Source organism: Alternaria metachromatica (assembly GCF_023757995.1).
Source record: "Alternaria metachromatica strain BMP 0045 chromosome Unknown scaffold_24, whole genome shotgun sequence".
Taxonomy (NCBI): domain Eukaryota; kingdom Fungi; phylum Ascomycota; class Dothideomycetes; order Pleosporales; family Pleosporaceae; genus Alternaria; species Alternaria metachromatica.
This window is the reverse complement of record NW_026055515.1, coordinates 107635-124547: the sequence shown is the minus strand read 5'-3', so window position 1 is coordinate 124547 and position 16913 is coordinate 107635. Positions and strand designations below refer to the sequence as shown.

Here is a 16913-nt window from a genome sequence, read left to right as displayed (position 1 = left end):
ACGCACGTCAGCCTTGCGCGAGATTGACGAAGTCCGTGTGGTTCATCGCCTAGCCGACGTGTCTGCCAAATGATTTCATTGTGCTACATACTTGAGGAACCATGAACAGCTCCGGTGCTTCATCTGCGCTCAACCCTGCCACTTGGTACGCCTCTGGCGGAACATTGACACCATACCGATGGGCAGCAGCCCGAAGTCAACTACATTGAGGCCACCAAACTTACCAATCATGTCCGGGCCGTACATTTGGGCGATCCACTTCCAGTACGCATCCATAGTATACCAGTCTGCGGTGATGCCAAGTAAGTTGCTCTGGCCCTCGAGTTGCTCCAGCGCTTGCAGGACCTGTTCACTGTCGTCGATGGGCTTTTCTTTCGGGCGCTCGAGTAGCTCCTTGTAAATCTCCGTCAAATCTGCTTTACCAACGGCAGAAAACGTCTCGGGGTACTTGGTGAACTCCTCAAAGGGTAGGAATGTGTTGGGGTCTTCAGGCTGCCAGTTCGCGTCCTGGAAACCGTGGCGCACATTATGCCGGGTGCCCTTATCAAAGGTGCGCTTGATGTTGACGTAATCATTGTGCAAGTTCTCTTCGTATTCATCCAACAGATCGTACGGGTTCTCTTTGACCGAGTCTCGGATTTGTAAGGGTCCAACAAATGGGGACTTCAGATCAAGACCCCCAAGCTCGACTGGGAAAAAGAGAAACCCGTCTGGCACATCTTCAACAGAGAAGCGCTCTTTGATGATTGTCTTGAGATGTTGTACGATGCTGCCATCAGGGAAAATGCTATCCTGGATATGGCGATGGGTCGCAAGCATCATGTCGACATGTTCGCGGCCGAAGCAGTTGGAAGCGGTCCCGAAATTGGAACTGAAGAATGTAGCCGCATACGAGTTCTGTTCCCAATGGTTAGAGACTGCGATGAGAGACCAAGGAGATTTCAGTACTTACCCAGACCTGAATATAGTCGATGACGCTCTTCAGCTTTCCTTGCAGTTGCGTGCGTAGCTCTTCCACATGACCATCGACCATCTTCTGATCGATCTTGAATTGGCCACTCTTTGGGTCAAGCTGCAGAAATCCCCATCGAATCTCACCTTCCGGGAGCCGATCGTCAATCTCAGCATCGGAGTCGCGTGAGATGCGAACACTGCCTGTCTTCTTGTGGTCAAGCTAGAATTGTCGTCAGTTGAATCAACATGAGTAGAGTTAATCAGGAGACCAACCTTAGTTCCCGTAACTTCTGTGAATTTGACGATACTTGCCCAGGCTTTGGCACACGTGTTGTAGTCCCTGTGCCAGAACCAGGCGTTATCACCAAGACGGTATAGATCGGGCCCGCTGGCGGCTTGGTTCGCTGCGTAATCCATGCAGAATAGCACTGCCTCCCCCAAAGTATCGCTCAGAGCGTGTGAGCCTGGCATGCCTCGACGGCGTAAACGCGGCTCAGCGGATGGGTCATCATTAAACTTCAGAGGTGCCTGAAGGTATCGCTCGAAGAACTTCTTCCACCTATCCGAGACGCCAAGAAAGTCCAGAACCGTATGAATGGTCTGATGTGGCAGTAGTGAATTCCACGAGTCAAAAGTCGTAGAGAAGCAGGTCAGTTCTCCATGCAATCTCGTGTTCAGAACAATCTCGGTGGACAAGAGATGAAGGAGGCCTTGCTTTGCTTCCATAGGCTTCTTCGACTGACGTTTGTGCACCTCATCTTCCCAGTCGCAGGCGTCGCGATCTCTGCCGTCTTCGTCTACCTCCGCTTGGGCGTTGCCTCCAAACAAGCCGGCACCATTACGCTGATTAGGCGCAGCGGCTCTAGCTGAGCTAGAGCCAGTAGCCTTTCTTGCTGTCTGCTTCGTCCTTCCTCCCTGAGTGCTGGCTAGTTGGGATAGTTGGCTTACACTTCCTCCGCTCGGTTGTTGAATTGTGTTGAAATGGTATTGCATTTGGTTGTCAGCCATTTCCCGTTGCACGTTGGGTTTGCGCTTCTTGGCGACGTAGTCCCCATACTCGGCTTCCTCTTCACCATCTTGTGCCTCGATTTGCTGTGTATCATAGTCCAGTAGCTGGTGGGCGAAATATCGGTTGTGGTGTGTGCTCATCCGCTTCTTCTCGACACTGGACTTAGTATCCGTGCCTTTGTCGCCCAGGAAGTACGATCGGCGTAAACGGTCAACTTTCGGGACCTCTGTGGAGTTTCTCGGCCAAGCTTGGTGCTTGTGCATGGCCAAGAATGCGGACTTGAAGAAGACAGACCTAGAAGTTATTCAGTCAGCATTCGTTTGTGCATGTCTTGCGGTAGCAGTCGACCTACCATTTTACACCGACGTAATGGAGGAAGATCGCCTGAAGAAGGTCCGGATCGAAGTGGATAGAGAAGTCGCCGTTGATCTTCCTTCGCTGCTCTAATAGAACATGCGGTCCCCAAGACCAGCGATCGAGAGATGCCATGCGTACGTTGAGAATGTCGCACAATTCGGCGAGTATCACATCTGCGGGGTTGTTAGCTATCAAATGTTTCTACGAAGAATGTATACTTGCCGTTACCGAGGAAGTCCCTGAGCGCTTCTCGCTTCTCATTCGAAAGAAGATCGGAATTCAGAAGGCCTTCGATGGTGGAGCGAAGGCTAGTGGGGTTGAACGGTGTCGAATAGTTCAGATTAGCCTCGAAGTTCTCGACTGTCTTGCGCAGCTCGCGAATGGCAGCGGAGCTGTCTTTCTTGTTCGCCTGAAACAACTCATCAAGATAGGACCTCAGTGCTTGCTCGTCTACTTCGGCCGCTTGGAAGACGTCTTTCTCCCATGCGGCGCGGGACGCCAGCTTTTTAGCACCAGGCACTTCTTCGAAGCTCTCACCCATCTCGACATCGCCATCGTCTGTTGCAGACTTTTCAGAAGAAAGCCATTCAGTGACGAGCTTGCCGTAGAGGTCGGCGTACTGGTACTTGGTCGACTGAACGGAAAGATACCGCAAGAGTGTCTTTTCCCAGTCTGAGAGGACTTTGTTCGAAACAGAAGGATCAAAGCGGGCCTGTTCAACGAACCGATCGAGATTCTTGAGATCAGTCTCGAGACGAAGATTCCTGGATGTTCCGCTGATAACTCGACCGACTCGCCCATCCTTGGTTTTCTTCTCCGTCTGAAAGCCCAAACAAGTTTTCGAGCCATCAAGAAGAAGACATACGCGCTTTAGTGGGTCTGCTTCGGCTTTCGCGGCGGTGATGAGTGCAGCATACTCTTCTTCAAACACTGCGCGCTGCTTCGCAAGTTCTTCGAGCTTGGTGGTCGTGATGGTCTTGAGTGTCGCCCCGAACACACTACCGGACGACGTCGCCATGGCTAAGTTTGACGCGACTGTCTCGAATGAGGGAAGTGGAAGCGTTCTGGGTTCGGAAGACAGGCTGATGAAAGGGCGTGTGACGATAGGCTTTGGTGGTGGTCGCTAAGATTGGTAAAAGAAAACCAGTGAGAACGTGATTCTGCTCACTCGATGAGAGGGGGACTTGTTCGACTATATAGTGATGGAATTGCACTGCCGCATACTGAGTGCAATTCTTACCTAGCCAATAGTAGGCAGTAAGGCAGGCAACAGGCAGCAAGCGCTTGGCAGGACCGTGCCCCAACTGATTCCGTAATGCGGGGAACGCCTCGAACTATGCATCCCGCCAAGCTTTCAAGTGACACTGATGTCACTGTACACTGAAAGCTCAATGTCGGATCTGCTGAAGGGGATTTCGTAGAAAGAGAAGATGGATGGAGTCCTTGGGATTAGCTGGGAAGGGACAATCATGTTTACCTGCCTATCGATAAGCGCACAGACCATATATTGCCTCCATCGCATCCTCGACAGTCCACCGTGCCACTCAACCCCTCATCCAACATACTTACCCCAACTTATCAGGCGGCCGACTTCTCATACATTGCCCTTTGAAACAATTCATGCAGCTTCAATATGCGCGGGCTCATCGGCGGGATGACCTGGCAGAACGCCACACCGCAGCCCCCAGCTTCGAAGTCGAGATACCAGGTCAAACTAGGAACGCCGCCCCAGCAGACTGTCCCAGCATTCATACGTCCTTCCTGGCCTTGCTCGGCTATTATTCCAGCGAACGACCATTGCTTCTCGATATCCGCAGGCAGACCCATACCCAGAAGCTGGGTGTGAAGAGGTGAAGACTTGAGGTAGTTGTTCAACTCTTTCTTGCATCTCTCATCGAGCTGCGGTTTGAAAAGTTCTGTCCAAGAGTTCTCGCTCAAAATTTTGGGGTCGCGCTTCAAGACTGATTGAAGGAAGGTGAAGTAGGCGTCTGCGCTCGCGAAAGCACCCACACCTCCCAGGCAGTCTGTGGCATCGACGAAAACGTCGAACCCTCCAGCATCCGTTGCCGGGCCCTCACCTTGCTCATTCAATGTGCTGATGTTCGCTACGCGATCCTTCATATCGGACCTCTCTTCTGGGAAAAAGCTGATGCCTGTTATTCCAAGAGGATCCCAGATCTTCTCCTTCATGACAGCATCGAGTCTCTTCCTCGACACTTTCTCGATGACCTTGCCGGCCCAGTCCGATCCTGGGCCATATTTGAAGCTGGTGCCTGGTTCGTAGAGAAGCGGCAGGGTATGTTTCTCCTCAACAGTCGGCCCACAAGACGGGGTCTCTCCGCGGCTTGCGCGCCACTTCCCCAGATCAAGGTTGAGCCAGTCATACTCGTGGCCATTCGTGTGACTCAGAAGCATCCTGTTCCGGTCAGTTTCTCAGCAGCTAGTGCATTAGTACAACGCTTGCCTCAGGGTGATCGGCGTGGTGTTCGGCACAGTGACCGCCTCATTTGTCTTTTCGTCGAAGCTCGTCATGATGCCGTACTTCCCAATGCTAGGCAAGTACTTGGCCACGTCTTCATCAAGCGTGATTAGTCCTTCCTCGACGCACCTCAAGGCTGCCACTGCAGTCATGAGCTTTGTCATTGATGCGATCCCGCATATTGTATCGAGTTGAAAAGGACGTGTCGAGCCTTCCGCAAGTGACTGAACACCTTTTGCTCCAGAGTACAAGATGTTGCCTGTCATGTCGTTAGATGGTTGTTGCCTTGTGCCAAGCATGAGTGCGGACCGTTCTTGTCGCCTGCGAGAAGAGCGTATCCGGGAAGAATCCTGTCTTCAATAGCTTTTTCGTACGCCTTTTCGAAGTCTGTCATGATGGTAATGCTTTCACTTTCGGATAATCGAGTTTCAATGAGCGCTTACTCCGAAGTTACTTTTATACCTACAACATGTCGCGGATAATCAAGGCGTTGGCAAGGCGTATTGCAAACCGTAGGATTGCTGACTGCATGGTCAGAACCATCGCTACTCAGCCAATCATTGACGTGTTGGTCAAGAAAAAGACAACTATACTCCCATCTCTGTTAGGAGTTCGTTGCGAACCAAGAGTCAAACCTGTGCAGCTCATATACGATACTTCGATGTGAGCACATGCACCGACGCTGATACAGTGGGGCTGCTGAACGGGTACAATACACCACCTGCACCTTCCTCAGACACCTCTACTTCGGCTTGAGCGATGCACCACGCAGCCTCTACGAATCGCTCGATGCACTGTCGCAGCGCCCCTTTGTCCGAACAACTATTCCCAGAATACGCAAAATAGGCGATTGCTACGACAATTGCCGATCACATTGGCGCGAGCACAACGGGGCATCGCGGCTGTCGGGTGGGAAAGGGATTGAAGAGGTGCCCTGCAGTTTACATTAGTATCGAAAATGGGTACCGGCAAAATCTGAGTGCAATGAAGATGTCTAGATTAGTATTTCTACTGCCCTCGGTGGGTGTTAAAGTCTTCTCTTGATCATGATGGGTCGTAAGCTCATTGCGCACGCGCTGGAGAAAAGACGACCCCCATGACCCCCAGTGCCGCTCTTCCGTAACACCCGTGGCCCAAGCCCGTTCCAAGTCCCACAGGCACTCGCTCCTCAATTTCCCCGAAAGTCAACCGAGTCATCGTTCGTCTAGGCGCTGAACGTTGAAGCCACGCGACAAACACGTTCGGCATTGACGTAGTGCAAGGCGGCACATGGCAACGTTTGTTTTTTTGGAGCCTGGAGTTGTGTTTGGTTGGGGATAGTTGATCGGCTGGCCTGCCGAGTCAGGACTGAGGAGGATCGCCTCATTCGTGTGGACCCGATTTTTCTGCTTTCGCGATTCCGCGATGCTCCGCGGTACGATCATGCGGCTCCATAGACCCCGGTCTGGGCATGCTGCTTGTGTGGTCTTGGACGCGCGTGTGCAGGCGTCGCCGTACATGGGAGGGTAGGCACGAGGACCTGCTTGACTCTTCATCTGAAGAAGTACGTGGTTGGATTTGTCTATTGGTTCTGATTGTATTATTTCGTAGTTCTCTAATGTGATGTGGCTTTCGTGACTGTGTTCAGTTTGCGCTTTTGCGGGTGGTGTACCCCTAGTCTTTCAAAGCGCTTGATCGTTGCTCGACGCTCCTGGTAACCTGTATGCCTCCGCCTTTCACAGGCAGGATGTATTCCTCACTCCCGGTACTCCCTTGCCCATGGACCATATTGACCATCTGGCCATCTTCCAGGGCAACCCACTCTTCGTCTCTTCCACTCAGACGACTCTTTATGACCGGTCGTTTCGCGTAGCCTGCTGCAGGCGTGTGGGGATGTGAGCTACCGCTGCTTCCGAGTTTGAGTACGCGCTGGAGGAGAGGGCGAAGTGTGGCGACGCATCCTACGATCATGCCGACGCCATTCTCGGCGTAACCCCAGAGGATCACCTTAGATACACCATCTGCAGGATTGATCAGTACGTTTGCCCGGTGGGAACAGAAGGATATGGGAACTTACGGAGGTAATCGGTCGCATTGGTCAGATTAACAGTGTATACAAGACGAATACATGCTGAAAGACTTGCTCTGTGGAGCATTAGATGGTGATCTGGTTCCCAAGAGATAAGCGAAACTTACAATGCACCGAGACCGAGAATCACGCCGACCGAAAGCTTAGCATTACGGTTCAACTGTACGTTCCAGAGCAGCGGTATGGGCAGGAGTGCGCAAAACCAATCCGTCGCAATGTTGACTGCAGTTGTCGCGTAGTATATGTCGGCCAGTGTTTGCGCTGGGTTGCACTTTCCACCAGGGGTCGAAGTATCCCAAGCGTACGACACCGGCGCGCACTGGAAAATGATGTACAGCATCGCAATCAAGTTCATGACGATGAACATGGCTGAAACAGTGTACAAGCTGTAGATGTAGGCCTTTCTCCGGGATGCGATGCGTATGAGCATGAACGAGATACTCATCTTGATAGGGATGATCGCTGCACAGTAGAAGACCTCGAAGAAGAAGAAGAACTACATGGTTTAGCATAGAGGAATTGCAGAGTTAGAGATAGGTGTAAACGTACCTCCATCCCTTTAACTTTCTCTTCTGCGTTGAGCTTGTCGTCGTGGACTCCGACTCCGCTGAAGGCACCCCCAATGCATGCTATTGTCAAGCCAGTAAAGGGGACCTGCGTCATTCCTGTCAGTTGAGTTGTCTTGTATGGAATCCTAGAGGTTGGCTCACAGTCGCAGCTGTCATGCTCCAGTCATCCAAGCCCCAAGCATTGTTGTGTAGTCTCGTATAGACTCGCAGTCCGAAAAGAATATAAGCAATAACTGCCAGTGCGATGACTGAAGCAGCAAGCTCAGGAGCGTTGTCGCCGTAGTAAGTCATCTTGATACCCTTACGCTGATAGCCACGGCTTCCCAGAGCGCGAAGTGGGGAGCGAAGGGATGAAGTATGCAGAAAAGATGCAAAAGAAGGACTAAGGAGGGAACATGTGGAAACACATCGGGATGCGATGCAAAGATGCATATGCTTCAGGACATTGCGAATAGTTGTGAAGCAGACCCAAGCGGAGGCAACAAGCCGACCTGGTTTCAAGAAGGGAAAGAATTGGACGCATATCAACCTGTTATCGTTGATCTTCCGGGTTTCTCGAGTATCCACATCAGTCCAACAAATAATCTGACAGCTGTGTCGAGCACAAGCCGCCAGAAAGACCCGCACGAGACAGATTTTTGTCGCATTCTGGCATAGCTTCTGGGGCGTAATCTAGGATGCTGCTAGGAAAGTACGGCGACCCTCACCCGACGTTCGTTCCCGTGTCGAGGTTAGATATGGCGTGGGTCGCCTGACGATGTGGAACCGGTGAATGTGGCACGGCTGGACCATAGTCCTGGGTGCTGTTACGTGCCTGGCTCCTGAACGGCTCCTATAGATGGACCCTGAAGGATTCGAAATCTTCGCGACGACACTCGCGTACTCGCCGTCCATGGAGTGGCCCTGTTGAGCTGTAGGGGTATTGACATTCTGATACATCGCGCAGTGCAGGATAGATCCATTGGTGATCGTGCGATGTTTCTTGTCATGATACTGGGAGGTGCCGCGATGTCGGGAGTGCATCATCTGGAAAGATCGGCTCTCTCTTCTTCTTAGCTTCTGCACAGTTCTCCGTGCCCGGCCAGCGTGCCGTGAGGCTGCTAGCCGCGACGGCTGATGGACTCGTTGTCGGTAGGGGGTACGGGTAGCGCGTCGCTGGCGAACCTGCGTTAGTCGCGCCTCGCTTGCGAAATGCTCCGCAAAAGGCCCGACTCCCAGACCTTGTACCTTGAATTATCAACTCTCAACCGCTGCACGAATCCTTCGAGACGGCTGGTGATGAAGATGGGCGGATGGAAGGAGCCCATAAGGATAGGAGAGAACATGGGGAAGAGACGCGCATGGAACCATCAATTCAATCCCCGTGGACGGCTCGGAGCTGTCATGCCTATCTGAGGTGAGGCGCGTGATCCCAGTTTCTCAACGAACGCGTTGTCGGGTGATGGATACACGAGAGCAAGAGTGCCGACGTCGTACTAACAGTGGCTCTGTACGTTATGGCATTGGCCATAGTGCCTGGTGTGGAGTGTGAAAAGTCGGTGTTTCGACGTGCGACTTCTCCTTACGTACCCAATTGACGCGACTTGCCATGACGTAAATGTGCAGCGCTAGCCGGATGCAGACATGCACTGATCCCAGATCCTGCACTGCGAGGCGCGGGTGGCTGCCGAGTCGTTCGCTCAGACCTATCCGTCTCTAGACAAAAATGGACCTAATATTGGGTTTGGATGAGCGCTGGTGGTTTGTTGAGATGGGGGCCAGATACCTAGGTATGTACACATCCTAGCAGTGAATGAATAGGTGTACTTTGGTTGTTGAGTTGAGATTTTTCTGAGTTCCCATGGTTGAGAAACACTGAAGCCAAGGCTTACTTCGGACACGTGATGACAGTGAATGAATACCAGACCCAAATGTACAGGGAGCGCCCAGAACGTCTCCTGTTTGGCTGGGATATCACCAAGCTTCTGTAGTCGCTACAGCCACCAAATAAGTAGTCAGTACCCGCTCAAGAAATCTGTAAACGGGTGGAGACTGGATATTTGGAAAGGCTGCGCACACAATTCTTGAATGTTCTCCCCAGGCCAACAGTTCATCTTCTCACGACACTCGTCGTACAAAAAAAGGTTTTGCCTCACACCAGGCCCTATCAGTGCCAGGTAGAAGACCTTGTACTCTGCCGTTTGACAATGCTATTACTCTTTAGGGCAAACTCACAGGTTACTCCTGTCGGAAGGAGGTATCAACACCCTCGCGCAACCAGACATCGTCGAGCATCATTGGTTGCTGCGTCGTTACAACGACAAGATCATTAGTGTGCGCCCGCCGGCACTGCTGCACACTCGGCCTCCATCGACGGGATAGACTAGCGGCAGGATACCCTGATCTGAAATGTGCCTCCGACTCCTGAAATGCTTTGAACTGATGGGCGTATGACCACAAAGCCGCCAGGGGAACATCTAGATGATAAGATCCCGTCCCTTCCACGATCTTGTTAGTGTGCAACACCACGCGGAACCAATTTGAAACTATGAGCTCAGAACACACCCGCCTATGCCAGCTGAGTACCTTCTGATGTGTGGCTCCAATGTCTGGCTGCCAATCCTCTTTGCTTTGCTCGAAGTACACCCCCCTTTTTGCGTGTAGATTTAATCCGGGCCACCGTGGCTGTTGACACGTGCAACGTTGGAAAAAGCATAACCCCCTATCTAAGCACCAAGTCTTGTATCCGGGAATCATACTGCGTGTGAACCGACCAATTTGCTGGTGCTCTTCCTTCTCCCCCAAATCCGATACCTCCAGGTTGCAACTTCCGGGTTGTTTTGCACACATAGCATTCATCGGGAAGTCGAAATATCTGCGTCTTCGATCAGCAACGAGTAGTTGGTCTACTATCTACTAGTTACAAACCGTGAGTTCTTATATTGAACGACGGCCCTTGAGGGCACTAGTGCGAATCTGATAAGGTGTGTTTCTGCCGTTGTCCCTATACTCAGGGCTTGCATGTGACCTAGCGTATTGGAAAGTAGTTCGAACCCGCATAGGCACCTCAGCTCTCCGCATGTCTTGAGCAACATGTGCAAAAAGTCCTCGTCTGAGCTGCCGTAGTCGACAGGGATTGTTGAACCCTCAGCGACAATCCCCCGAAGAGCATAAATACGGTCACGGCCGTTTTGACATTCTTGGTCCGGCAATCTCTGGAGTGCAGATGAGAGACGAGTTCCAAGTATAGTGCGATGATTCTGCGCTATATTAATGTGAGTACGAAACCTTTCATCAATTTCTGCAGCTGCAAACCAGGGGACTCGAGTGATTAACCGGAGATCTTCGACCTCCACAACATCGGCCAGAAGACTGAGTACTCTGCTATGCGCGATCTCTTGCGTAATCCAGGCCCGGGTCCAGTATGTATGAGTCGCAAATTCGATCCAGCCAGTCTTCACCCTTTCCAGCTCTTCCCTCATACGCATCCACCAAGATACTCGAGACTCTGATTCATCGCGCTGGTTCCATAATCGAAAGAATTGGGTGATGTTGTTGCTGTTGCCTAGCCAAACCACGACGTGTGCTGCGGCGGCGTATATAGCTCCCATCTGAGCAACCTGATGGTTTCTCTCGGTAATGCTGCATTGATCGATACAAACAGCATCTATCCACAAGGGCCTGAAAGGATACGACATTCGGACGACGTGGAGAAAGCTGTGCAAATTCTGTCGGACGAAAAATAGCTGACCATCGATCAGGATCGGATATGACGTGCTTTCATCTCCCCAGGTGTAGGATAAGCAGATATAGTCGTCGTCGTCGATGCTGCCGTGTTCGAGAGTACACTGCACAAATCCCTCTTCGGATAGGTTCGGTACTACCGCGATGATTCGGATGGAAGGCTGTGTATGATCGAGAGGGGCGTGCTTGAATAGCGGGGTGCTGTTGAAACTCTCTGAGTTTAACAGCGACATGATAGGCTGTAGATTTACAGCTTCTGGGGGAGTCGTCGCTGCAATCTAAACTGTGGTTGTGCCTCGCCGTTGGCGTGCGTGAGCATACTATGTGGGCGTCGAACAGGCCACTTTAATAGCTTTAGTCCAGGTAGGTGTAATGGGTGTAGTAGGGTAATTTTGTGGAACAGCTTTGGAATGTGTGTCGTGGTTCACAGGTAGTGTGAAGAAAGGCAGCAACGATTGATAGTTAAGATAAGTCGCGTGACGGCTGAACGTAAAACCATCCTCATTCGATCTTAGATCGGTGGCGTACACGAAATCGTTGAATGCATGCAGCTCGTCAACATCAGCAGGCTCGAAGCTCAACTTCTCATGCAGACCGTCATTCTAAGATAATAGAATGACGATATGAGGTGGCGGAGGGAATACTCTGCTATGGTAGTTTCGTGCCGGTTGCACACGGCATCAGTCTCATGTTCTCATGTATAAAATATGATTACCAGCCGGTTTCGCGCATCTCGCATTTTGCTTGTTGTCACTACACAGCTCCACCGGCTGGCAACGTAACCGGTCAACAGTAGCTGTAGACGAACGCGATTATGCACAAACATCGAGTGCGGGAAAAGCAATGTGTCGAACATCTCGCCCACATGACAAGCTAGGATTCGCATAAGGAAGTACGACGCGTACTTGGCGTGAGCGAACTGATGGGGTAGCAGCCAAAGAAGCCCGTGTTAATGCGATGCAACGGGAACATGCCAACCGACATCAGCGTTGTCAATTCTCGACGCGCAAGACGTGGTAGACAGTGTGATGAAGGTTTCAGAGAGTTGTGCAAGGAGTGATGGAGGAAGTTTTGGGTGAAATCAAGCCTCGCACAGTCAGATCAGGTCGCACATGTCAGGGCGTCGGTGCCCAATCGGGCGGGCGTCATGCGCACCTGCCTTCAACAAAGATAAGAATTCGGGATGTGGTCGAGACGATGCAAGAAGTCAAAGTGGTATGACTGAAGCAGGGCAATAAGCCTGATTCCATGGAACCCTTGTGAGACGGTGTTGAGAGTTCACCCCGCCATGCTGCCTGCCTGTTAGTCTTTTCCCCACCAACAGCCACGGCCGCCCAGACAGTCGCCGTCATCACCTCTGCTGTCTCGTACTCGCGCCCGACGACGCCAAACAGCACCCGCGGCTTTTGATAGACAGCGGCACTTAACCCTTTCCCGACGCCACTCGACGAAGAGGGGGAAAGTGGGGCTCCGCTAAGCCACCCTATGCGTGAGCTAAATCGCTGTTCGCCCAACGACATCACCACAGCACGACGACTCCGCCATTGTCGCCCGCCAACCTCACCTACGCGACCTCCCTGCCGCCGCCGCCGACGACGCGTTGGACCGGCTGTTGCTTGCGCGCAGAAGCTGCTTACATCACGGCTGCCTGCCCGAGCGCCGACGCATCCCTCGCAGCCCACCACCACCGCTGGGCACGTAGTCACGCCGTCGCCTCTGTCGGTGAAGAAATCTCCTGACGCCCTCCGCGCCCACCTGCCGTAGACGACCGCCGCCATGGCGAACGTCGACGAGACCGTTGCCAATGTGCAACGCAAAATCGACCGTGAAAGGGCCCTCATCAATGCCGCCAATGCCATGCGCCAGTCGACGAACAACCCGGCCGTGCTTTCCCGCCTCGATGGACAGATCAAGGACGGCCGCCGGAACATTGACTACTTCGAGTCGAAGCTGCGGGACCTGGACGTGCAGAGAACCTCTACAGGCATGGAGAACATGAGTTTGCAGCCAGGCCGCGGCCCCAACAACCCTTTGACTCCTCCCCCGAAAGACGGCTGGAACGGGTATGTGCAAGAACAGGGAGCCTACGGCGGCCCTGAAAGCCAGTATAGCCAGCTTAGCGGAGGGCAAGCTCTGCAGCCTCCTCGCGCGCCATATGCCCCGCCAGCTCCCGGTGCGCCCAACAAGCGACCGAACTTCAGCAAACTGGGTACATACACCTGCTGCATACGTCAGTAATCTATTCAGCTAACACGCGCAGACCTCATCAAATATGATACCCCGCATCTCGGTCCCCGCATCCAGCTCATGCTGTCCCAGCTCGAATTCAAGCTCAGTGTCGAAAAGCAGTACAAGGATGGAATCGAGAAGATGGTGCGGTTATACCAAATGGAAGGCGACCGCAAGAGCAAGGCAGACGCAGAGGCCAAGCGCATCGAGAGTAACCAGAAGATCCAGCTGTTGAAGCACTCATTGAAGCGTTATGAGGATCTCCACGTCGACATTGAGGGCGACGCCGATGGTGACGGTAAGTCCCAACGATATTGTGTGCTGCCAAATGCTGATTATGCCCAGATGACAGTTTGAACATTCCGAGCCAAAGAAAACCTTTGAGCGGCCACCTCTCCCTCCGCGTACATGCCGTCGCCGATGTCGATCACGCAGCTACTGGGCGCTTTAGTCGAGGCCCGGAAACATTTGTCAACATCAAAGTCGAAGACTCAATCAAGGGTCGCACAAAGCCCACACGGAACGACCGCTGGGTCGACGAAGTTCACGACTTCGCCATCGACAAGGCGAACGAGATCGAGATTACCGTATACGACAAGACAGGCGACCACCTTCTGCCCATCGGCATGTTGTGGGTCCGCATATCAGACATCGCCGAAGAAATGCGAAGGAAGAAGATTGAGACGGAGCTCGCGAACTCGGGCTGGGTGGCTGCTGACAAGATGGGAGGAGCTGCAGCCGGTATTCAGCCCGACATGCAGTTCCAGCCTCCGCCAGGGCAGAACTTTGCAGGCGCCGGTGCTGGGGGCCCTGGCCCTGCTGGCGCGAGACCGGGTGGTCCTCAACCCCAAACAGGACCCGTTATGATTGATGACTGGTTCTCACTGGAGCCGGTAGGTCGCATCCACCTCACCATGTCTTTCGCCAAAAACACCGGCAACAAGCAACCCTTCGATCTTGGTCTTGGTCGTAAGGGTGCCGTTCGTCAGCGCAAAGAAGATGTCGTCGAGCAATACGGACACAAGTTCGTCCAGCAGCAGTTCTACAACGTTATGCGTTGTGCGCTCTGTGGTGAGTTCCTTAAGTATGCCGCCGGTATGCAATGCTCGGACTGCAACTACACGTGTCACAAGAAGTGTTACCCCAAGGTCGTTACCAAGTGCATCACCCAGTCCAACGCCGAAACCGACCCAGACGAGGCCAAGCTCAACCACCGCATTCCTCATCGCTTCGAAAACTTTTCCAACATGGGTGCCAACTGGTGCTGTCACTGCGGTTACGTCCTGCCACTTGGTCGGAAACAAACCAAGAAGTGCAATGGTGAGTGGACCTACTATTCTCATCTGCAAACCCCACTAACGGTGATTCAGAATGTGGTCTCACCTGTCACGCTCACTGCGTTCACTTCGTACCTGACTTCTGCGGTATGTCCATGGAAGTGGCTAATCAGATTTTGATGGAAATCAAGAGGACGAGAAGAGGACAGTCATCGTCGGGCCCAGGCATGAGCGGACGGACCCTGCGACCGGATAAGCCAGCAAAACCTCTGCCACCAGCGCAACCTCAATCTCCAGGTCAACCCGGTCAAGACCAAGCCCAATCCGATAGGTACTCTTACGGGAAAGAGCAGATGAGTCCTCCGCCTGGCCCTCCACGACAACAATCCTATGCCACATCGGCGGCGTCAATCGATGCGGCAAGAGCCTCCTTCTCTGGATCCAGCTCTGGTGCGGCTCCCACATCGCCTACTGCAGGCTCAAGACCTTCATCGGGCCCACGCACTCAATCCTCGGTCGCTGCGGCTGCAGCTGCGATGAACAAAACCACAGCTCAACCTGCCTATGGCCGCAGTAACACGGACTATGCGCCACCGGGCGGAAGGACGTCAGGTAGTGGATACCCAGCAGATCAACGCATACCACAACAGCAAGCTCCTCAATCGGCCACTTACGATCCATCGGCATATGCCAACATCCCGAGCTACCCACCGAGTCATCAACAACCCGCAGCGATGCCCAACTACCCACAAAAGTCTTCATACGCTCTACCACAGCCATCGCCACAAGCGCAACCCCCGCACCAGCAGCAAGCGCCTCCTTCGCAACCGAAGATGCAAGAACCCTCCGCACCCGCGAAACAACCCCCGTCGGCGGTAATAGAAGCACCAGGCAAGAAGGTCACACCGGCAGCGAACACACAAGGAACTGGAAAGAGGATAGGCTTGGACCACTTCAACTTCCTTGCAGTCCTGGGTAAGGGTAACTTCGGAAAGGTCATGTTGGCAGAGACGAAGAGCACCAAGCAGCTTTACGCTATTAAGGTCCTGAAGAAAGAGTTTATCATCGAAAACGACGAGGTGGAAAGCACGCGCTCAGAGAAGAGAGTCTTCCTGATCGCGAACAAGGAGAGGCATCCGTTCCTCTTGAGTTTGCACGCTTGTTTCCAGACCGAGACCCGTGTGTACTTCGTCATGGAGTACATTAGTGGTGGTGACTTGATGTTGCACATTCAGAGAGGCCAGTTCGGCACGAAGCGCGCTCAGTACGTTTTCAGATCACGATCTTTAAGGCAATCGCCGCTAACATGTCCACAGGTTCTATGCTGCTGAGGTCTGCCTTGCACTGAAGTATTTCCACGAGAACGGCGTCATCTACCGAGATCTGAAATTGGATAACATTCTGCTCACGCTAGATGGACATATCAAGATCGGCGATTACGGGCTGTGCAAGGAGGAGATGTGGTACGGATCAACTACCAGCACCTTCTGTGGTACTCCCGAATTCATGGCACCGGAGGTAAATATCGTCCATCATCCACAAATTCAAGTCACTAACGCAAATTTGTAGATTCTTCTTGACAAGAAGTACGGCCGTGCCGTTGACTGGTGGGCCTTTGGTGTGCTCATCTACCAGATGCTTCTCCAGCAGTCACCCTTCCGTGGTGAAGACGAAGACGAAATCTACGACGCCATTCTTGCCGACGAACCCCTCTACCCCATCCACATGCCGCGCGACTCGGTATCTATCCTCCAGAAACTGCTCACCCGTGAGCCTGAGATGCGTCTTGGATCTGGACCGACCGATGCCCAAGAGATCATGTCACATGCTTTCTTCAGAAACATCAACTGGGACGACATCTACCACAAGCGTGTACAACCGCCATTTACGCCACAGATCACGAGCCCAACGGATACTAGCAACTTCGACACCGAGTTTACAAGTGTCACACCTGTGCTTACGCCTGTGCAGTCTGGTACGTTGCTCAACCCTGTATACATATGTATTACTTTTACTAACAACACATCTAGTGCTTTCACAAGCCATGCAGGAAGAATTCCGTGGCTTCTCGTACTCGGCTGATTTCGCCTAAAGCTTGCCTTGCCTTACACTTCTGATACCCTAGGCTTTCGTTTGGGAAAATGGGTTGTTCCTTTTGCTTTTGTGTGGTTAGCGTGCTCAACAACCTGCCTTGGCGACGAAGGGGCGGTGGAGGGGGAGGGGCAGTAATGCACCCGTACGTATGTTA

At 52.7% G+C, this 16913-nt stretch overlaps 4 protein-coding genes across 4 annotated transcripts; 1 reads left to right on the top strand and 3 right to left on the bottom strand.

Moving 5' to 3' along the window:
• Positions 1–129: 129 nt before the first annotated feature.
• On the bottom strand, positions 130–3338 carry J4E83_008390 (uncharacterized protein; the record flags this gene model as incomplete). The annotated part of the gene is made up of 5 exons (XM_049335287.1): positions 130–897; positions 953–1174; positions 1228–2257; positions 2316–2493; positions 2549–3338. The coding sequence occupies 5 exons, from the start codon at positions 3336–3338 to the stop codon at positions 130–132; spliced, it is 2988 nt and encodes a 995-aa protein (XP_049185553.1).
• A 560-nt stretch (positions 3339–3898) lies between these two features.
• On the bottom strand, positions 3899–4963 carry J4E83_008389 (uncharacterized protein; the record flags this gene model as incomplete). Its single annotated transcript, XM_049335286.1, has 2 exons — positions 3899–4736; positions 4779–4963. The coding sequence occupies 2 exons, from the start codon at positions 4961–4963 to the stop codon at positions 3899–3901; spliced, it is 1023 nt and encodes a 340-aa protein (XP_049185552.1).
• A 1489-nt stretch (positions 4964–6452) lies between these two features.
• On the bottom strand, positions 6453–7592 carry J4E83_008388 (uncharacterized protein; the record flags this gene model as incomplete). The annotated part of the gene is made up of 5 exons (XM_049335285.1): positions 6453–6799; positions 6856–6923; positions 6975–7363; positions 7417–7521; positions 7578–7592. The coding sequence occupies 5 exons, from the start codon at positions 7590–7592 to the stop codon at positions 6453–6455; spliced, it is 924 nt and encodes a 307-aa protein (XP_049185551.1).
• A 5343-nt stretch (positions 7593–12935) lies between these two features.
• On the top strand, positions 12936–16757 carry PKC1 (Serine/threonine kinase; the record flags this gene model as incomplete). The annotated part of the gene is made up of 7 exons (XM_049335284.1): positions 12936–13368; positions 13420–13686; positions 13734–14708; positions 14759–15929; positions 15982–16183; positions 16235–16640; positions 16696–16757. 7 exons carry the CDS (start codon positions 12936–12938, stop codon positions 16755–16757), a joined length of 3516 nt encoding a protein of 1171 aa, XP_049185550.1.
• Between the last annotated feature and the right edge of the window lie 156 nt (positions 16758–16913).